The following is a 22388-nucleotide window of genomic DNA, read 5'->3' on the forward strand; positions in this document are numbered from 1 at the left end:
TAATACAGTCTATAATTAATTAATAATAAATCTTAATTTTAATTTTAGTTAATGCTTTGATGCATTTGTTGTGTTTGAGTGTTTAATATATATAAAGTTTTTAAGTTTTAGTTTCCGTTCATTATTTTAGTACTTCATCTTAAACTAAATAAAAATGAGAAATGTTTTCTTGGAAACTAGCAGAAAAAATTTGTACAAATATCTAAAAATCCCTAAATCAAGATATATTTACTGGAGATGCTAAATGATGAAAGATATTAAGCAGTGTTTAAAATGATTCAAAATGATGGAAATCTTAAAAACAAACAAGAGCAAATATCTCCCATGCAGTGTTGTCAGAAAACTTCATTTTATTAAAAGGGAAAACACGATTATTTTGACTTTACTGGCAGATATTTGTTCTTGTTCTATGCAAAAGATTTCAGAATACAAGACTTAATATCTTTAGTCATTTTCCTTTTTAAGTAAATTGAATTGTTATATTTGAACACAAAAACACCAAGCAAGAAAATAATTTACATTAACCTGCAAAACATCCTACAGAGTTTGTCTGTGCTGGTCAACCATCTGGACAGGAGTGTGTGTGTGTGTGTGTGTGTGTGTGTGTGTGTGTGTGTGTGTGTGTGTGTGTGTGTGTGTGTGTGTGTGTGTGTGTCCTGATCACATTCTCTCTGACAAAATGCCAGCTAACAAGGTTTTCTCAAAGTTAGGGGCAAACATTCTTCCGGTAACAATAAGGAACATTTGTTCAAACTTATCTGCTCTTCAATAACATTCTTAAAACACTAGCACCAAAACATTATTTTATATCTAAAACATTTTAGCTGGATGTTAACCTACCTTGTTTTTTGGTGTTACTTGTTTCAGAACGTTCAGAGAACATTCAAATGTAACATTCTCATAATGTTCGCAAAAGGATGAAAGTGTTTCCATAATATGTGCATGTCTAAGAAACGTTTAAAAACAACTAGACATTCTGAACATTCCGAGAACATTCAGAAGAAAGACTCACTGAACTCAGAAAACTTTGCGCTGAAACATTTTCGTTCGATGTTTAACATCTTTTTTTTTTAAATGTTTCTAATTGTTTTATGACTTTCACAGAACATTCAAAAGTAACATTTCCATAATGTTTGGAAAATTATCAAATGAAACGTTCGCATAACCAAGAATTTCTTTTTTTAAAAACATTTAAAAAACGAATGTTTTGAACCTTTAGATAAATGAATATATATATATATAAACACATTGCTGTTTCCTTTGACATTAAAACAAGATTATTATCATTCTCTCCAGAGATCATTCCACTTTCATCAGCTATTTTACACTGACACTATCATAAATTAAAATTAAAATGAATGAGGTCATTCAAAAAAAAAAAAATCTGGTTGTGAACGTTAGAAGAACATTCCTTTTGGAAATGTGGTGAGAAGGTTCTATTGTTGCATCATACAGATGCTCAGAGAACTAACATTTGCTCTCAGCATTCAGAGAGCGTATATCAGATATTAATAATGTCATAAGCATGTTTTCTCCTAACATTTATGGGAATGTTCTCTGTTGGCTGTGGTTGAGGGTCAGAGGTCAGCTCTCATGTATTGGAAGGGTTAAACGTCTCTCTCCAGCAGCACAGGGTTAAGTGTGTTCTTCAGGAATGTGAGCGTCTGCAGTCATGAGATGTTTAGTCTACATCTCGACTGATTCTGACGGAGAAACCCTGCCGATCGCTCCATGCTGTTGAGTTATAAGTTAATTTGGTGAACTCTTCTCTCGTTATTGTGTGTGTGCTGGGATTCTGTCAGGACACAGTGAACACAGACACCATCTGACTGTTATTTAACACTTACACAAGGAGGAAAGTGTTCTTGTGTTTGACTGCGTCTGTGCTTGCATCACAGACATCGGTTTATCAGTTCATGCTTTTCCTGGGAGTGAAGTTAGATGAATCCAGAGATTAGAATGGGTTTTATTGAGCACAATCACACGGATTACAAGTGCTGTGTGCAAACAGAAACACAAAATCTGACAGAATCTATTGCACTCAAACATGTCGTGATACTAGATCATCTACAACATCATGTGTTTTATATCACATCATTTGATTAGTCACATAGAAATACAGCATAGCCGAAATTATTTCTTTACCATTTTTCAAAATCTCAAAAGCAACTGTATATATTTTTATGTATTTTTGCGACTTTGGAGCCCCCTACTGTTAGATGAGTACATCTCACTATGGTAACTACACCAGTGTTGTAATTTCACGTGCGTTTGTTGCTGCCGAAAAGCAATGATCAATTATTAATTTCACACCCACTCAGCATTCGCCTAAATTAATGCCATCAGATTGATATTTCAAGGTAAAACCTATAAACCAGAAAAAACACTACAATTCTAATGCTTCAGTTGTACAGTGAGCTGTGCTGTCTGTCGCTCAGCTGCGAAAACGGGGCGGGGCCGAGTGTGATGACGTCGGCGAATGGGGCGGAGTCAGTCTGCTGCAGTCGATCTGAACGCCAGGAATCGATGCACGCTTGAACCGAGGAGCTCTGAAACAGATTCATTTAGTCACATCATGCATGACTTGGGATTGTTACTCTTAGACAGTTTCAACACCTGTAACTCTCAGATTAATGATTCAGATCAGTGCTACTAGTCAGAACGCGAGCAAACATTATTTCAGTGACATTAATAGAACGTTCATTGAAAGATATCGGGTCTTTAATAACCTTCTTAAAATGTTATCACTAAAACTTTTTTTTTTTTAATGTTATTACTTGTCTCAGGGAAAATTCAAATCTAACATTGCCGTAATATTAGTAAAATATTCACATAACCAGGAAAAACATTTGTTTTGTTTTTTTCTTTTTTTAGAATGTTTTCACAACTTAATGGGAACATAAGCAAAACAATTAATACAGACATTATCATGATTTTTCATTTGCTACTCAAATTTGTCTTGAGTTGACAAAATATGATTTTTGTAAATACTGTTTGGTCTGTATAAATCATCATAGGCTACTGTTTCACAAGAGCCCCTCAGATATTCTCCTGATGTTTGGAGCTGTTCTGGTGAGTGATGTGGTCATGTGGATGTGAATGATTGAATCCTGACCCGTCCGCACTGGTCTGCTCCTCCTGAGCGGCGCTGATGGGCTCACAGTGGTCCTGGAAAGGGTCTTCCTCCTCTTCCTCATTGATGGAGGTCTGTGTGTGAAGAGAAGGCCACTGCAGAGCTCCGCTCTCCTCCGTTGGCTCCACCACGATGGACGGCAGACGCTCCTTCACCGGCTCCAGCTCCGGCTGCTCCGAAGGCTCCGGGAAAATCTGCACAGAACACACGGATCACACTGAGATCAGCCATGTTTATCACGTTGACTCCCACAGTATTTCTTTCCCTACTATGGAATACTTCAAAATACTTTCCGATAATGAGCTGAAAGTATTTACTACAGGTCAGGAACGACTGGGGCTCTCGTGTGGCCCTCTGAAGAGTAACAGCAAAACAAGTTCTAGTGTTTTTAACTTCTGTTCCGTTTCCAAAATGTTAAAATGTTGCAAAAACATTTCTTAGAATGTTCATCGAGTACAAAAAACACCATGAGGACATTCTGAGAATGCTGCTGTTAAAAAGGCCATTATAGCTAAACCTTCCTCTTTTTTTGCAGAGACTGATTGACACACAGTGTCCAGCACAACTGTTGACCTCAGAACATTTTCTCTCAACATTATGAGAACATATATCAAATATTAATAAGGTCATAAGAACGTTCCACAAACATTCTTTTAAGAACGTTTTGCCCAATACTTATGTAACTCTATAAAGTTGTGAGAAGCTGGTTAATACATGCGATGAATGACTGATACCTGATATGATGCATGTTCTCGTCTCCTCTGCAGCTCAACGCTGGAGTTCTGTGGACCTGCGGACATCACACTACACACACACACACCTGTGCTGAGCTGATGCATGTAAGACTGCAACAATATTATGCCATGCAAGCATGCAGTGTAAAGATGCTGTGGTAATAAATGCACAAACAGTCTAATGACAGCCACACGTGTGCAATGACACGCTCTCTCTTTACACAATAAAATCACTGTTTAACTCTGGTGGTAGGCCTGCTGTATCACACTGATTGAAACAGATAGTTTATATTCATTGACTATTGCATTCTCAGGCTTTCTAAGAATACCATGGTTTTAAAAAAATGATGGTCAGTGAGTGTTACCTGTGATTTGGTGAGTTCAGATCAAGTCGCTCAGTCGTTCTGTGTTCAGCTTCCAGTGCGTTTGTCCTCCTGATGTCCTTCTGTCCTTCTGTCTGTGTTCTGTTCCTCTGGAGAGTATTAGCATGCCGAGACAGCAGGATTAACATCTCAGGAGATTAAAGCTTCATATTACACCTGACACCAAACACACACTCACAAACACACACACACAGTGTTGAGGAAAGTTACTTTTACAAGTAATGCATGATTACAATGTTGCATTACTCCTACAAACAAAAGTAACTAAATGAGCTACTTAGTTGCTTTTTATGTAAGGTAGCGCGTTACATTACTTTTGAGTTATTTTTCTCACCTGGGCTTGTTTGTTTGTTTGTTTGTCTTTGGCAAATGTACAGTAAATGTACATTATGTCTCCGCTGTCACACTGGTGTTGGATCATCTACACAGAACTAGAGGGAGACAGAGGACACGCTTTCTTCAGTGCACTCACAAATACAAAAACCTGTCATAAATTGTTCTCAAGTGCTCAATTTTTTTTTTTTTTAAGATGAATTTATATTTCACTGGAGCACAAGACAGATGTGGTTTTTCACAGTGTATCATCTGAGTTTAAAAATGAGCACGATGAGTCAACTGCACAGAAAGAGGAAAGAGAGACGCGCGTGAATAAACAGGAAGAGAAGGACGAGAGAGAAAGACAGAGAAGAGTTAAAGTTCATTCCAACAAACTTCTGTATTTAGAGAAGCTGTGAGTGACCTGGGGTTGATAGCAGAGCAATAAAGAAAGAACAAAATACACAATAACACACACAGAGCAGAGAGAGAGAGAGAGAGAGGCTGAGCAACAAACCAAAAAAGGTCTGGAGCCAGAGGTCTGCCGGCTGGAGAAACACACAGACAGAAACACACAGACGGACTGGGATTCAGGAATCATGGAGCAGGGCTGTGGATGAGCCGGATCTCCGCCATGTCCACGGGCCCCGGGCTCACAGGGGCCGCTCATGGGATGGAGCCGGGTCACGCCAAGGGCCCTGTCAGTCTTCAGACGCTGCTGGATCTGCTGGTGGGAGTTTATCAGGAGTTCAGCTCGGCCGCTCTGCTCAGAGAGAAACACGTGCAGCGCTTCCTGCAGTGGGGTCAGTACCATCTTCATCCTCTTCATCCTCATGTGTGTGTTCATCAGTCAGGGGCTAGAAGGTCATGAAGGTCATGCAATCACAAGACACATTCACCGGTTTTTAAAGGGACAGTTCACCCTATAATTAACATACTGTCATGATTTACTCACACTTTCATTCTATAAAATGATTAATGTTCACTCCCAGAATGAAAGTCATCAGCAAAACGTTCTGGGATGTTAGAATATGCAAAAGTCCTCGTACAAAACTATCGTATGCCTTTAAAAGACCTTCAAATTAGAACATGACTGTTTTCATACTTTAATGATGCTCTTTAGTCATTTGTAAAGCATTTGCTCCTGCTCTCTATCATTGCATGGAAAAGAGCAGCATGTGTTTGGAATGAAATGACAGAACTGATATTTTTAGGTGATCTGTCCCTTTAAGGATCTCACATGTGTGTGTCACAGTGGTATTAAGATAACACTTTTAGAATTCAGTTGTTGATGCACAACAGAACATTCACACACACACACACACACAGTCTCACACACACACACGCAGCAGTGTGAGTGTGTGTTGACACTCTTCTGGTCACACCCTACATGGCCAAGAGAGAGACAGACGGTAGTTCAGAGGGACACACAGACTGCTGGAGAGTCTCTGTTGGACACAGATTTCCATTTATGCTGATGGCAGCCGAATCTCTGTTGATTCATGCGAGGGAAACGGCAAACAGCAGGAAGGAAGTGATGAGATACATACCTGAACTTTTCATATCAACCGTAAAACAGGCCTTGACACAGGAAGTGATGTCACATGTGAAAACTCACAGAGCTTCAGGTCTGAAGTTTACTTGTCACACGCACACAACCAGAAATAGAGATTCAACAGAGGATTATTAAAATGCTGGAAAATGAAAATGAAAAGCAATTTAAACACACAGAACAATCAGACGGCACAGATAATGCAAATGATGCCGGTCAGTGCTGTATTATATAATACGTAGTTGAAGAAAGAGTTCATCCAAAAATGATCCTTCTGTCTTCAGTTACTCTCCAAACCTTTATTTCAGCTGATGATCTGAAAGTATTTGAAAGAATGCTTGTTTACTGTTACCAAACAGCTGCTGGCAGCCATTGAGTTCCATAGTATGGAAAAAAATACAATTGAAGTCAATGGCTACCGTTGACTGTTTGGTTAAACACATTCTTCAAAATAGCCTTTTATGTTCAACAGAAGAAAGACACTCGTCCAGGTTTGGAAGGACACGAGGGATGCTGTATTAACACAAGCTGAACTGGAGCCTATAAATTTGTCAAGGCAAATACTTCTTCCCAGCTAATAAAAATGTTCTGAGAATGTTTTGCTCTCTGAATGTTTAAACGTCCAGTTTTTAAAAATGTTTTTTCTTTGTTATGTGAACATTCCATTTGATACATTAGTTTTGGATGTTCTCTGAAAGTTCTAAAAACTAAAAGTAACGTTTGAAAAATGTTAAATGGATAATCAGCTGAATTAAAAAAAAATCTATAAACAGTGTATAAACAATATTTTGAGAACATTATTAAATTCTCTGCAGTAAAACTGTGTACACTGTTGCCTCGGTCTCGCTCACATTCCTGCACCCACGAGAGCGACTCGAATCCAAGGCTGGAAAACTTGCCTTAAAAAAGACTCAAACATCAGTGTGCTATTCTTAGATTCATCTGTTCTATTTATGCGCAATGCAGTCTTAAAGGGGAACGAGCCGGTGTTCTCTTTGTGATGACCATTCCAGCAGAAACCAAGAGCATCTCCTGTCTGTCTTCAGCTGCCATTTACTTGATTAGGTGCCTTAAAGATCCTTCTCAAATAAAAACATAAAATATCCATAAATTTGACGTTCTCTCTTCTCCAATATTCGCAGCAGAGCCTCTGGTCAGACAGGTGAAGAAGACTCGGATAAGCAGGGATGACTTTGACATCTTGAAGGTGATCGGCCGAGGAACCTTCAGCGAGGTGAGAGGGTTTGTGCAGCTTCTGTTATGAAGCGGATGAGTATTGATATATTGACTGAGGTGTGAATGCACAGGTGGCTCTGGCCCGCATGCGAAACACACAGCAGGTTTACGCACTGAAGATCATGAACAAGTGGAACATACTGAAGCGTGGAGAGGTAAACAACAAAAACTAGTGTTCATCTTCTCTAAAAGCACTTAATCAGAATTATTAAGAGCCATAATAGAGTGCTGTGTGCGCTCAGACGGCGTGTTATCAGGAGGAGCGCGAGGTTCTGCTGAAGGGAGACCGGCGCTGGATCACTGAACTGCATTACGCTTTCCAGGACGACAATTACCTTGTATGTGTCACTTCATACAGCCGTCTCACTGATGCACTGATTCAAGACTAAATCAGATGTACAGTTCTGTCTCTTCATCTTGTCATTCTGGTTTATGAGTGTCTCTCCTCTTGTGCGCTGCAGTATCTGGTCATGGATTACTATGTCGGTGGAGATCTGCTGACGTTGCTGAGTAAGTTTGGCGATCGTATCCCGGAGGACATGGCTCAGTTCTACCTGGCTGAGATGGTGATGGCCGTCGATTCAGTCCACAGACTCGGCTATGTGCACAGGTATCTGTACTGACACCTAAACATGCAATGGTTCGATTCAGAAATTTCTCTAAATTGAATATATATATACGAGTACATAGGATGTTAGATGTTCAGTTTGATGTCTGCTCTCTTCCCGTAGAGACATTAAGCCTGACAACATCCTGCTGACAGCAGACGGTCACACACGATTGGGTGATTTTGGCTCCTGTCTGCGTCTGGAGGATGATGGACTGGTGATGTTTATCAGACGTAAGCCTACATTCAGTCATGTGCCGTCATGTGCTCATATATATGTGTGTATATTCTCAGATCCACTCGTCGCTGGCCGTCGGGACTCCAGATTATCTGTCTCCAGAGATCCTGCGGGCGGTGGAGGGGGGCGGAGCCTATGGCTCTGAATGTGATTGGTGGGCTCTGGGCATCTGTGCGTACGAGATGCTGCTGGGAACCACACCCTTCTACGCAGAGTCCATCTCTGAGACCTACGCTAAAATAATACACTTCAAGGTAAAGGAGCTGTGCTTGAGGATGCAGGGCTGGACGGTAAACGATATTGCGATAAAATGTTGATAATGATTTCTGCTGATCACACTGCTGAAATATAGACAACAGCAGCATTATGTCTACATTTCAGGTACATGCTCACTTAACGAGGGGAACGTCAACTTCGTGGGCTGTCTTTAAAGGGGTCACGATACAAAATACCTGTGAAGCGCCGAGTTAGTCCTCAGTTAAACTGAAACAAGCACAACATGCAGATTTAGATATGCACTTTTATATTCGCACTCGTCCAGATCTAATTCAGTGATGCTTTTGATTCATTCATATGCATTTTGACAAATCCCATGACACTTTGCAGTATATTATTTTAATGTAAAACAAATGCGTGAATATAGATGATGCAAGCACTGACTGGGATTTTTCTGTCTGAACAGGATTATTTTGAGTTTCCTCCGGAGTCGGAGGTGTCCGAGGAGGCACGTTCACTCATCAGCGCTGTGATCTGTGACAGGAGCGAGAGGTTGGGTTCACGGGGCTCCGGGGACTTCACAAAACACCCATTCTTTACGGGTTTGGACTGGAGTTCCCTTCATCTCCTCCCTCCTCCGTACTGTCCTGACGTCTCCAATGCCACAGACACCTCCAACTTTGACGTGCTGGATGACTGTCTGAGCCACACGGTACCAGAGCCATCAGATCCATCACAGAGATGTGAATCAATCTGAGAGTGATCTGACTTCTTCTGCTCTTTTGTTCAGGAGATGCTGAGTGATGTGATGGAGCAAGCACCTGTCGGGCTTCATCTGGCATTTGTGGGCTACTCTTACACAGCCACCAGGTTAGTGACTCTTCATCAACGGCTTTATTGTTGAGCGCAGCTGTAACATATTCTTATGCTGCTGTGATTATCAGAGAGACAGGAGCACTGGACCGCAGCAAGGACATCATGATTGAGATCAACCAGCAGCAGGACAGAGATCAGCTGCACCTCCAGGGAAAACTAGTACGATTTACACTGACTGATGAAAACATGGACAGAATCACAGAATTCACTCAGTAAAATTTTAACTTGTGGTTATTTAAACTTTTCAAATTTCTCATCATAAAATCAAGAGAAATTCAAACAGACAACACAGGATTTCTGAAATAAAATAAAACACGTTTCATAGGGCACTATTATTGTTCAAAATGTACAATTCCCTTTCAAGGGAACTTTAAACTGTGTCCTCTAGGGGTCGCTATGTGTAAACACCTTGTCATAAACCCTTGTCTGAAACATACATTGAAGGAAAACCTACAAGTTGGCCGCCAACAGCCCCTGACATCTCTACCAGTGCGACTATAGAATAAATAGGCACCGGGAGAACACGTCACTCTCTTCTTCATCTTCACTGACTGTTCTGTTTGAAGTGTGCATTTGAACAATGTAAGCGCGATTTTTATCTATCAATCATGGCGACTACTTTTTGTTTGGGTGAATAGCACGAGAGAGAGAAGAGCACTCTCTCTGTGTGCTACCAAGCAGGCCGCCTGCACCATGGGCAGGTCTATGGCGGTCATAGTGGTAACAGAGAGTCATCTGTTGGTAAACCTGGCAGTAATCGTGAAGAAAGAAAGGGGCTTTCTTCTCGATGCTCCGGTTTTGGCTTTCAAACTTTTCAGTACCTCCGTTGAGACGGTAGTCGGGAAGTTCAGGGAGGCGAAGGCCCACTCAGCGGCCTTCAAATCGTTCATTCTACAAGGTCCAGGTCTGAACCCGAACAACATAGGGGTCCTGATCCGTCCTGGTCTGAGGATCAGAGACGGGTACGGGAGGTTAGTGTCACGACTAAGGGACGTGATCCAGACAAGGCATCAGCGCTTTCGTCCAAATCAGAGTAATACTTGAGTATTGATTTTTTCTCTTTTGAGGTTTTACATCTGCCCTTATCTTCCCCTTCCTAATTCCCCTATAACCACCAGCTCTCCACCTGACCGAGGTTAGGTGGGAACTTCTTGCATAACAGTCTCCTATGCTGGACCTATGATGTTTTTGGTTGGTTCTACGGTTTCATAGTGACCACCTTAGTGATGGTCCAGACTAATGGGAGTGCCCCTTGAGCGGGGCTCCAGCACAGGAACCAGGGTGGGTGAGTATGATCTCGAGGGAAGTCGTGGCCTAATGGTTAGAGAATCGGACTCCCAATCGAAAGGTTGTGAGTTTGAGTCCCGGGCCGGCAGGAATTGTGGTTGGGGGGAGTGCATGTACAGTTCTCTCTCCACCTTCAATACCACGACTTAGGTGCCCTTGAGCAAGGCATCGAACCCCCAACTGCTCCCCGGGCGCCGCAGCATAAATGGCTGCCCACTGCTCCGGGTGTGTGCTCACAGTGTGTGTGTGTTCACTGCTCTGTGTGTGTGCACTTTGGATGGGTTAAATGCAGAGCACAAATTCTGAGTATGGGTCACCATACTTGGCCGAATGTCACTTCACTCACTCACTCACTATTGCACTGCAAGAATTTCCTGGATGTCCGGCCAGGTCACCCTGAGGAAACTGTTTCCTCCACTGGAATTTTACCCAGGACCTAGGGACTTTCGACTGGTACTCGGTGTGTTTCCACTGCAGGAACCAGGAACTAAATAAAGTTCCTGGTAAAAAAAATGGGATGTAGTACTTTTCAAAGTTCTGGAACTTTCGGGGGCGGGACTTGGGCGCTAAACATGCTTATTGGTTGAGTTCATGCAACATTGTGATTTCAACCACAATTTATTCGGATCATTTTCAAAATATTACTGTTTTTGTGTCATGAAATGTAATTTTAAAGGTATTTCAGGCGAGAATGTAGTTGTTTAAAACTCAAATCTGTGGTTTATTTATAAAGACATCCACTATTTAAAAATGTGTTTCACCGATCTCAGAGACTGTGAGCTCCACGCGATCAGCGGGAGATCAGTGATCATGTATCCGCCGAGAGCAGCCTCACCTCGGCTAGACCTTCTGATGTGTGATGCTGGCTCTGATGTCTATTTAGCAGACATGGGGACTTGTGACTTGGTGACTTGGACTCGAGTCGACTCGAGTCGCTATTTTTATGACTTGTGACTTGACTTGACAAAAAATAAAATATTTGAGACTTGACTCGGACTTTGAAGTTAAAGACTCGGGACTTGACTTGACTTGAGACACGATGACTTGAATGACTTGAGTGTTAATCACATCATGATTTCAGTTTGAATATAAAATATATAAATTATTTGTAAAAATAAGTGAAAGTGAGTGAAGTGAAGTGACATTCAGTCTTCAATAGCGCCGCTTTCTCCTTGTTTCCAAAGCATTCGGGCAGTTGCGCCCCTGGGGCGTCTGCCGTTGCTAAGCAACCATGACGCGCTCTCTCTCCATGGAGACGCGGAAATTTCAGCAAAGGATAAATGGATTTGCAGCACAAAAAAATCGCTTGCAGTAGCTCTGCTACTAAATTTATTTCAAAATAGCAATCCATATACAGCTATGATCAGCTGTTCCTTCATCTTGGCTGAGCTTTCAACGTTGTTACGGGAAAGGATGAAGCTGAATGTTTAGTTATTGTCACATGTTTTTAACTCGATGGGCGTGCGCATCGCGACAGCATTGCTTCCATTATGAGCGTGCATTCCGCGCACCTACATTGGAAATAACGAACTTGCGCGCGCAAAAGACGAGATATGTGAACGGCCCCTAATGATGCGCTAGCAGGCCGTCAAAAAAACGCATTCCAGGGGCAGCGCTAGGGCTGGGCTAAGGGGGCTTAAGCCCCGAAAACAAATGTGAATAAGACTACAGCTGCCATGATTACCTAATCATGAGAAGTGCATATTACAGTTTTATATATACATATATATACAGTACAGACCAAAAGTTTGGACACACCTTCTCATTCAAAGAGTTTTATTTAATTTCATGACTATGAAAATTGTAGAGTCACACTGAAGGCATCAAGGGCTATTTGACCAAGAAGGAGAGTGATGGGGTGCTGCGCCAGATGACCTGGCCTCCACAGTCACCGGACCTGAACCCAATCGAGATGGTTTAGGGGTGAGCTGGACCGCAGACAGAAGGCAATATGACATATTTTCAGTTGTTTCACACTTTTTTGTTATGTATATAATTCCATATATAATTCCACATGTTAATTCATAGTTTTGATGCCTTCAGTGTGAATCTACAATTTCCATAGTCATGAAAATAAAGAAAACTCTTTGAATGAAAAGGTGTGTCCAAACTTTCGGTCTGTACTGTAGATAACAAAAAAGTGTGAAACAACTGAAAAAAACGTCATATTCATATTCTATACTTTGAGAAAGAGTGTGTGTGTGTGTGTGTGTGAGAGAGAGAGAGAGAGAGAGGAGAAATGTAACAAAGTTTAATGTTGTATGTAAACTGTGTTTGAGAGAGAGAGAGAGAGAGAGAGAGATGTTCAGAGAGGAGTCTGTTGGATGTTTAGCTGTTATTTGTTTTATGGACTCAATGTTGAAAATGTAAAACCTTTCAAACACTGTTGGCAGAAGTGAAAAATTAATAATTTTATGAAGTTACAATTTTGTTTGATTCCATGATGTATTTTACTGAACATGAGTATTTACAATGCAAATCCAAATTATTTTAATTTACTGACAGTTACTTATATCTTGTCTTTTAACTTTATTAAGATCAGATTCTGCAGGTAAAATAACAATATTAAGGTGACTTGACTTGGACTTGACTTGACTTACTACCGGACTTGACTTGGACTTGACTTGACAACTTGTGACTTGACTTGACTTGACTTGCCCAAGAAAAAAATACTTGGGACTTACTTGAGACTTGAAGGTAAGACTTAAGACTTACTTGAGACTTGCACATGTGTGACTTGGTCCCATCTCTGCTATTTAGTGGTTAAACATAAACTATAATTCGTTTTGGGTAAATCTAACAGGTAATCTTTACTCTGTATTCAATTTATCTATATGTTAAAATGAAAATAAAAAGAAGCAATTGCCATAATTTTTTGTTTCATTGTAACGTCTGTATATATACACATTTTCCTGAACTGTACATTTCTGCAGCTGTTATTATGTTTAAATGAAAATGAAAGGAGGCATTGGTATTTGATATCCTATTTAATTTTATTGTATACATACAGTCAGGAAAAGTGCAGTAGCCAAGGCGAGCTGACTGAAGTTATCAAGTACGCTGCTGTTTGCAGAATTACCGGATTTGCGTCATCGCGGACATCACACTCCCGAGTCGAATGAGCAAAGTCTGAACTACCGAGGATGCAAGTCCAAAATTTGCGTACTTTGTATTGAGAAATGAGTGCAGACCTACGTCACCAGACTATTTGCTATTGTTCTGGGTAATTTCGGTGGAAACGCGGCACTGGATATGCCTTCTTGCTGACGCATCGAGCAGGAAGTATAGGTGGCATTTGCAAGAATCTTCTTGTATAATGCGGTCTCAGGTAGTGCCCCCCTCGCCTCAGAGGATTGTATTTGAGCTTGCCGCTCACGTTCGGTTCGGCACCTCTGCGATGCTTAGGAAAATTTAAGTACACACTCTAAGTTCTGTGCACTTTCTGAAATGCATTTGGTGATAAGTGTGCACGTTGAACACTTTGCACACTTAGTCCACATAAGTGGTAAGTGTGCATGCAAGAATCTGCGTACTTTCTGAAATCCTGTACGGAAAGGGTTACGTGCTCAGCTTCATGCCCTTTCTTAATGTGACGTTTGGGGCGGGGCCGAGAGCTGTGGGAATGGAATCGAGGCCGGTGGAGTGATTTGGAAATGAGTGATACCTTCGCCACTCACCGGTCTCGAGTCCCACGGAGGAGAAAAATTAAATGACATGTTCTCCCAGCGCTTCTTTATTCTATAGTCGTACTAGTAGTGACTTCAGGGGCTGTCGGCAGCCAATTATTTTTTTTTTTTCAATGCGTCGGACACGGGTCACGATGAGGCGTTTCCCCATAGCGACCCCTAGAGGACACAGTGTTACATTCGTAACCCGAGACATTATTATTGTTAATAATTTTAATTGATAAAGTTTTATGAGGGAGTCGAATATATGTGCTTTTTGATTATTCAAATTTTATTAAGACATTAGAATGGAATTTAAATGGAAAACAGAATTTGGGAAAAAATAAAACAGATTTTCTGAAATTAGTAGGGAACACAATGATTGTTTTTTTGGTAACGAACCCTCCAGTGCATGCATATAAAACCAACAACAACAAGACACATAATAAAATGAAAGAATAAAAAAATTTACCAAAAAAAAAAGCTATAAATGAACATTAAATGTAATATAGGCAGTATAGACATTTTTACAGGTTATAACATATTTACAGTTTTGTGGATAACAGGAGTAAATATGATTGAGTTTGTAAAATATTGCACTAAGGAAGGCCTTGAGAGGTGTCATCTGTTAACATTAGTGATCTCCATCCAGCAGCAGTCTGAATCAGACTTCGGTGTGAACGTGCTGCACAATCAGGTGTGGCGGCTCAGAGAATCCATCACTGCTGAGCTGACAGCACTTCCTGCACTTCCTGCTGAGCACAACAATCCCCAGCCAATCAGCAGCAGCGCAGATACGGAGCAGAGCGATGCACACGCTTACGAGCTCCAGAGGTACACCAGCATGCACTCAGCTATTACAGTCATATCTGATAATTAATTATGTTATTTAATATGGTAAATATATAAAATTATATTTCAGTATTCGATAAAAATATATTGTTGTATTTCAGTATTCAATGAATATTATAATATTTTATGTATAGGCCTATATGTACTGTGTATATATGTGTGTGTGTGTGTGTGTCATGAAAGTGAAGCTGCAGTAAAGGTCATAAAACCTCTCAATGTAAACAGAAGGGAGCCAAAAAAATAAAAAAATCTAATTATACTTCAAATCAATTAAAATACATTTTCCGCACAGATGTTTTTTTTATCATTTTAGGTAGTTTTTATCATGACTGTATGTATGATCAAGTGTGATCAATGAATCACAATGAATCACTAATGCTCTGACTCATACTCCAAATGAATCACTAATGCTCAGACTCATTCTCCAAATGAATCACTAATGCTCAGACTCATTCTCCAAATGAATCACTAATGCTCAGACTCATTCTCCAAATGAATCACTAATGCTCAGACTCGGGCTCTAAATGGATCACTAATGCTCAGACTCGGCTCCAAATGAATCACTAATGCTCTGACTCATACTCCAAATGAATTACTAATGCTCAGACTCTGGCTCTAAATGAATCACTATTGTGCAGACTCAGACTCTAAATGAATCACTTCTGCGCAGACTCTGACTCTAAATTAATCACTAGTGTGCAGACTCATACTCCAAATGAATCACTAATGCTCAGACTCATACTCCAAATGAATCACTAATGCTCAGACTTATACTCCAAATTAATCACAAATGCTCAGACTCATACTCCTAATGAATCACTAATGCTCAGACTTATACTCCAAATGAATCACAAATGCTCAGACTCGGGCTCTAAATGGATCACTAATGCTCAGACTTATACTCCAAATGAATCACTAACGCTCAGACTCATACTCCAAATGAATCACTAATGCTCAGACTCATACTCCAAATGAATCACTAATGCTCAGACTTATACTCCAAATGAATCACAAATGCTCAGACTCATACTCCAAATGAATCACTAATGCTCAGACTCGGGCTCTAAATGGATCACTAATGCTCAGACTCATACTCCAAATGAATCATAAATGCTCAGACTCTGGCTCTAAATGGATCACTAATGCTCAGACTCATACTCCAAATGAATCACTAATGCTCAGACTTATACTCCAAATGAATCACAAATGCTCAGACTCATACTCCAAATGAATCACTAATGCTCAGACTCATACTCCAAATGAATCACTAATGCTCAGACTTATACTACAAATGAATCCCAAATGCTAAGACTCATACTCCAAATGAATCACTAATGCTCAGACTTATACTCCAAATGAATCACAAATGCTCAGACTCGGGCTCTAAATGGATCACTAATGCTCAGACTCATACTCCAAATGAATCACTAATGCTCAGACTCATACTCCAAATGAATCACTAATGCTCAGACTCATACTCCAAATGAATCACTAATGCTCAGACGTATACTCCAAATGAATCACAAATGCTCAGACTCATACTGCAAATGAATCACAAATGCTCAGACTCGGCTCTAAATGGATCACTAATGCTCAGACTCATACTCCAAATGAATCATAAATGCTCAGACTCGGGCTCTAAATGGATCACTAATGCTGAGACTTATACTCCAAATGAACCACTAATGCTCAGACTTATACTCCAAATGGATCACAAATGCTCAGACTCGGGCTCTAAATGGATCACTAATGCTCAGACTTATACTCCAAATGAATCACTAATGCTCAGACTTATACTCCAAATGAATCACAAATGCTCAGACTCATACTCCAAATGAATCACTAATGCTCAGACTTATATTCCAAATGAATCACAAATGCTCAGACTCTGGCTCTAAATGGATCACTAATGCTGAGACTTATACTCCAAATGAATCACAAATGCTCAGACTCATACTCCAAATGAATCACTAATGCTCAGACTTATACTCCAAATGAATCACAAATGCTCAGACTCTGGCTCTAAATGGATCACTAATGCTGAGACTTATACTCCAAATGAATCACAAATGCTCAGACTCATACTGCAAATGGATCACTAATGCTGAGACTTATACTCCAAATGGGGCACTAATGCTCAGACTCATACTCTAAATGAATCACTAATGCTCAGACTTATACTCCAAATGAATCACAAATGCTCAGACTCGGGCTCTAAATGGATCACTAATTCTCAGACTTATACTCAAAATGAATCACTAATGCTCAGACCTATACTCCAAATGAATCACAAATGCTCAGACTCATACTCCAAATGAATCACTAATGCTCAGACTTATACTCCAAATGAATCACAAATGCTCAGACTCTGGCTCTGAATGGATCACTAATGCTGAGACTTATACTCCAAATGAATCACAAATGCTCAGACTCATACTCCAAATGAATCACTAATGCTCAGACTTATACTCCAAATGAATCACAAATGCTCAGACTCTGGCTCTAAATGGATCACTAATGCTCAGACTTATACTCCAAATGAATCACAAATGCTCAGACTCATACTCCAAATGGATCACTAATGCTGAGACTTATACTACAAATGAATCACTAATGCTCAGACTCATACTCCAAATGAATCACAAATGCTCAGACTCATGATACATTTTAGATTAAACAGGTTCTCCACTTTATACAGAAGGTTACATTTAATCCTTTAACAGGTTTTTACTTCAGGATTTTAGATGTTTGTCTCTCTCTAGCAGTGATCAGTGAAAGACTCTGCAGTAGTTTTGATACAGTGCTGTTGATGTTCTCCAGACGTCTGCACAAAGCCGAGCGCAGGAACAGAGAGCTCGAGCAGGAGATGGTCGGACTGAGAGAGGAGATCTTCAGACTGACCGCCGGCACGGACCAAGGTCGGGAATGATCTGTGATCTGGAATTAGCATTACAGATGTCACGCTGACAGATCATCAGAGATGTGTGTGTGTAATAATATCTGTACAGTGTGTTAGAAGCTCTGCCCTGAGAATAGTGATAAATATCTGGTCAGAAATAGATAATGATACACAACAGAACAACTGCAGGATCACAGACTAGATCTGTCAGCAAGTCCATTGTCAAATTGTGATTAATCACTTGTCTGTATTGCTTGTCTCACTTACAGTGTAAGCCTAATTTAATTATTAGGAATTAATATAGGAAAAAATACAGGATTAGTTTTTATATATATTAAATATACAGTATCAGTCAAACTGTCCACTGATATGAGAAAGCTGTCTGCAACAAAATATGCTCTTTTTATTCTAACTTAAACATACATCACATACATTTGTTCTTAAATTAGTTTTCAGTCCAACATGGTTCTATATACAAGAACAGTTAATAGAAAATGTACATTTTCATATATATATTTGTTTTTGGCCCATGAAGTTGTTGCATGAAATGTTGCATGATGAGACTGGTAATGACTCAGAAGGTTCCTACACATCTTCTGTCTCTGGTTTGATGCTCGCATATTTCCTCACGCTCAGCTGTCCAGCTCACAGTGCTACGAGATCAGTGTGTGTGTGTGTGTGTTTTTGTGTGTGTGTGTGTGTGTCAGTGTGTGTGTGAGTGTGTGTGTGTGTGTGTGTGTGTGTGTGTGTTTGTGTGTGTGTGTGAGTGTGTGTGTGTGTGTGAGTGTGTGTGTGTGTGTGTGTGTGTGTGTGTGTGTGTGTGTGTGTGTGTGTGTGTGTGTGTGTGTGTGTGTGTGTGAGTGTGTGTGTGAGAGTGTGTGAGTGTGAGTGAGTTGTGTGTGTGTGTGTGTGTGTGTGTGTGAGTGTGTGTGTGTGTGTGTGTGTGTGAGTGTGTGTGTGTGTGTGTGTGTGTGTGTGTGAGAGAGAGTGTGAGAGTGTGAGTGAGTGTGTGTGTGTGTGTGTGTGTGAGTGTGTGTGTGTGTGTGAGAGAGAGTGTGAGAGTGTGTGAGTGTGAGTGAGTGTGTGTGTGTGTGTGATTGTGTGTGTGTTGGCAGAGGCCCATCTAACACCTCTCTCTCCTCCAGTCACAGAGCTGTGTGTGTGTCGGCCGCTGCGCTGTCTGGACTCCACGCGGGACGTAAGCCTCTCTTAGCACCTTTAGCATTGCATCTGTCATGGCTGCGTGTCACCTTTATCTGTTATTGTGTAATGATCCGTGTGCGTCATTCCCACAAGTGTCAGTTGCATTGTCCCCTGAAAGCTGATTGACTTACCTGATGTCTGTAGAGCTCAGTGACGCCCCCTGCCTGCCATTACCCGCTAGTGACACCCCTGCACCGCCACCTGCTGCTCTTCAACAGGGTAAGTGCACCTGGCCTAGGTGCTTACATGCACGAGCCACAACAGTACTGAGTTAGATTTCAAAATCAAGATAGCTTTATAATTAAATTGTTTTAGTCTTTGAAATGGTTTCTCAGTCTAACTTTCTAATAAATGCGCCATTGTGCATATTGTGGCTCTGTCACAAGTCACTACAAGTCTCTATTTATATCTCTCTCCCATTATACTCTATTTTGTTATCCTGATTGCAACCAAATAGTCATTCACATTTCATTATTAGCATTCAGCATTTTTGATACCTGTAGACAAGGTTTGCACAATATTAGAAAATAAATTGGAAAACTGACATTGCAATATTTGATTATCTGTGATATATATTTCAGTATGGAAAAAAACTGATGACTTTAATTTTTAACAGATCATTTGAATGACTATATAGGTAAATAATACCTATATTTGGAAATAATTATCATCTGTAAACCTGAATAAAATATAAAATAATTTTTAAAAAAGCGGAAAATTACTTTGCACTCTGAAGACTTAAAAAATATGAAATATTTGGGTTCCCCATAGCGTGTCACACATGGTGAGAGATTAAAGGGAAGCAGAGATTTCCTATATTTAACCAGAAGTAACTGTCTCCATCAGTGAGTCATCTGGTAAACGTGTTTGATTGACAGGTGCGGATGCCGCAGGTGAGGAGTGAGTCGTATCTGCTGGTTTGTGTGAAGAGGACTGAACTGCCGCTGTGGGAGCAACACTGCAGATCTGATCTGTCCTGAAGAACAGACACTAGATAGTCTACTCTACTGTGCAATAGTCTGATCTCTTCCTCTCTATTCTTCAGTTCCAGACTACAAAACCTTTTGAGCATCACGGCCACATAATTCAGTCTGCACACTGAATTCATTTGATTCAGCATTGATGTTTACATTCACACCAAACCGTTTCAGCTCCATATTCTGGTTGCACTCATATTCCGAATATGATGTTTATATGCATAAATATAGTAGTTTTAGGCCTGCTCTACACATGCACATTACATTTCTTTCTATTGTCCAAAAGATTTCCTAAGAGAGAGTATATGCTGCCATTGGTTTGCAGTATGTGCTCAGCTTTTTTATCAACCATTTTACATAATTTAATTAAGATTCAAACCCTTCAGAAATGCCCAACAACTTGATCGACTATTGCAAATGTCGATAATAATAAGTGGTAATATAAATTTCCATTCGTTAATACCTACAGCTAAGCATGTAAGCATCCATAATTCTTTCATTGGATTTCCTGAATAAGGTGTTTACATGCAACACGTTTCTCATTAAAGCAGGGTTATTCCAGAAGTGGGAACCAGATTTTTGAGAATTTAAATATTGTCTTAAACTGAATCAGGCAATCAGTGTTTCGTATGAGTCTCCATACTAATCTGAATATTGCCAAATTCTGATTAATATCAGAATATTGATGTACTTGGCTGTAAATGAAAAACTGTTTGCCTTACGTGAGTCCGAATCTGCACTGAGATTAAAGTAGTTTTGTCCCCTGCGCTTCAGACGTCAGGTGTGTGTGTGTGTGTGTGTGTGTGTGTGTGTGTGTGTGTGTAGGTTTATACTCACAATAACAGAAGCACCACTCGCTGAGTGCCGTCTTATAAATTACACATGTTTGTGTGCATGACATGAGTTCAAACTTTCATATTCAACATCATTATTTACCAGAGATATATTTTGTACAAAACAAGTTGTTTTAACCATGAAAACTATTTAAGAGTGATTAACTTAGAAATAAAGTTGGCTTATTTATTTAACACAGAGTGAGTTATTTTTCTTTTTCTTGGAAAGATGTGTCCGTTAGTTAAAGGTTTGCTTCAAAGTTTAAATGGCTTAATATAGCTTCTGACCATTTTAAAATAATAAAAAAAAATTTACATTCTCACCCTGCTATAAAAATCCAGGTTAAACCAGCCTAAGCTGTTTTGCTGCTCTAAGCCTGCAAAGTGTTTTTCCAGATGTCACTAACATCCGAGGATATATTTCAGAAGTTTTGTTTTCATAACTATAGTGAGTGGGTGTACTCTTTAATTAACTACTTTAATTAACTAAATTAAGTGGGTGTGGCTTCTTTCCTTTAAATCGAGTGGGTGTGGTTTCTGTACTTTAAATGAAGTGGGTGTGGCTTCTGTCCTTTACATTGACTGGGTGTGGCTTCTGTCCTCTGTATGATGTAGTTGAGGCTTCTGTCCTTTAAATTGAGTGGCTGTGGCTTTTGTCCTCAGTATGATGTAGGTGTGGCTTCCGTCCTTTAAATGAAGTGGGTGTGGCTTCTGTACTCAGTGTGAAGTAGGTGTGGTTTCTGTGCTTTAAATGAAGTGGGTGTGGCTTCTGTACTCAGTGTGAAGTAGGTGTGGTTTGTGTCCTTTAAATTGAGTGGGTGTGACTTCTGTACTCAGTGTGATGTAGGTGTGGCTTCCGTCCTTTAAATTGAGTGGGTGTGGCTTCTGTCCTTTAAACTGACTGGGTGTGGCTTCTGTCCTCTACATGATGTAGGTGTGGCTTCTTTCCTTTAAAATGAGTGGGTGTGGCTTCTGTCCTTTACACTGACTGGGTGTGGCTTCTGTCCTTTGTATGATGTAGGTGTGGTTTCTGTCCTTTAAATTGAGTAGGTGTGGCTTCTTTCCTTTAAATTGAGTGGGTGTGGCTTCTGTCCTTTACACTGACTGGGTGTGGCTTCTGTCCCCTTATGATGTAGGTGTGGTTTCTTTCCTTTAAATTGAGTGGGTGTGGCAACTGTCCTTTACATTGACTGGGTGTGGCCTCTGTCCTCTGTATGATGTAGGTGTGGTTTCTTTCCTTTAAATTGAGTGGCTGTGGCTTTTGTCCTCAGTATGATGTAGGTGTGGCTTCCGTCCTTTACATTAAGTGGGTGTGGCTTCTTTCCTTTAAATCGAGTGGGTGTGGTTTCTGTACTTTAAATGAAGTGGGTGTGGCTTCTGTC

At 40.3% G+C, this 22388-nt stretch overlaps 2 protein-coding genes and 1 long non-coding RNA gene across 6 annotated transcripts; 1 reads left to right on the forward strand and 2 right to left on the reverse strand.

Moving 5' to 3' along the window:
- Positions 1–2343: 2343 nt before the first annotated feature.
- Positions 2344–4249, reverse strand: si:ch1073-303d10.1 (protein LBH-like). Its single transcript, XM_059545370.1, has 4 exons — positions 4233–4249; positions 3868–3937; positions 3116–3327; positions 2344–2549 (listed from the first exon to the last, which is right to left on the reverse strand). Exons 2-4 carry the CDS (start codon positions 3931–3933, stop codon positions 2435–2437), a joined length of 393 nt encoding a protein of 130 aa, XP_059401353.1. The 5' UTR covers positions 3934–3937; positions 4233–4249; the 3' UTR covers positions 2344–2434.
- Positions 4250–5054: 805 nt separating this feature from the next.
- Positions 5055–20510, forward strand: LOC132132752 (myotonin-protein kinase). Of its 4 annotated transcripts, none has more exons than XM_059545272.1 (15): positions 5055–5368; positions 7263–7351; positions 7425–7508; positions 7596–7691; positions 7815–7963; positions 8085–8178; positions 8255–8452; positions 8881–9126; positions 9205–9284; positions 9359–9449; positions 14898–15076; positions 17915–18012; positions 19139–19191; positions 19341–19415; positions 20075–20510. In XM_059545272.1, exons 1-15 carry the CDS (start codon positions 5182–5184, stop codon positions 20174–20176), a joined length of 1821 nt encoding a protein of 606 aa, XP_059401255.1. In that variant the 5' UTR covers positions 5055–5181; the 3' UTR covers positions 20177–20510. The 4 variants fall into 4 exon arrangements, with proteins under 4 accessions (XP_059401255.1, XP_059401253.1, XP_059401256.1 ...); XM_059545270.1 differs by having other exon boundaries at positions 5056–5368; positions 7260–7351; XM_059545273.1 differs by lacking the exon at positions 19139–19191 and having other exon boundaries at positions 5057–5368; positions 7260–7351.
- On the reverse strand, positions 13004–13314 carry LOC132132753 (uncharacterized). Its single transcript, XR_009429077.1, has 2 exons — positions 13227–13314; positions 13004–13195 (listed from the first exon to the last, which is right to left on the reverse strand). It is a non-coding gene; the product is annotated as an uncharacterized LOC132132753 (long non-coding RNA).
- Positions 20511–22388: the final 1878 nt, after the last annotated feature.

Source organism: Carassius carassius, chromosome 49 (genome assembly GCF_963082965.1).
Source record: "Carassius carassius chromosome 49, fCarCar2.1, whole genome shotgun sequence".
NCBI classification, from domain to species: domain Eukaryota; kingdom Metazoa; phylum Chordata; class Actinopteri; order Cypriniformes; family Cyprinidae; genus Carassius; species Carassius carassius.

Coding starts and splice junctions, on each gene's coding strand:
- si:ch1073-303d10.1 (XM_059545370.1), bottom strand. CDS start 3,933: ATGTCCGCAGGTCCACAGAACTCCAGCGTTGAGCTGCAGAGGAGACGA. Junction 3,328..3,867: donor GAGAACATGCATCATATCAG/GTATCAGTCATT, acceptor TGTTCTGTGCAG/ATTTTCCCGGAGCCTTCGGA. Junction 2,550..3,115: donor GAGCAGACCAGTGCGGACGG/GTCAGGATTCAA, acceptor AATCTGTTTCAG/AGCTCCTCGGTTCAAGCGTG.
- LOC132132752 (XM_059545270.1), top strand. CDS start 5,182: ATGAGCCGGATCTCCGCCATGTCCACGGGCCCCGGGCTCACAGGGGCC. Junction 5,369..7,259: donor GCAGCGCTTCCTGCAGTGGG/GTCAGTACCATC, acceptor CAATATTCGCAG/CAGAGCCTCTGGTCAGACAG. Junction 7,964..8,084: donor AGACTCGGCTATGTGCACAG/GTATCTGTACTG, acceptor CTCTTCCCGTAG/AGACATTAAGCCTGACAACA.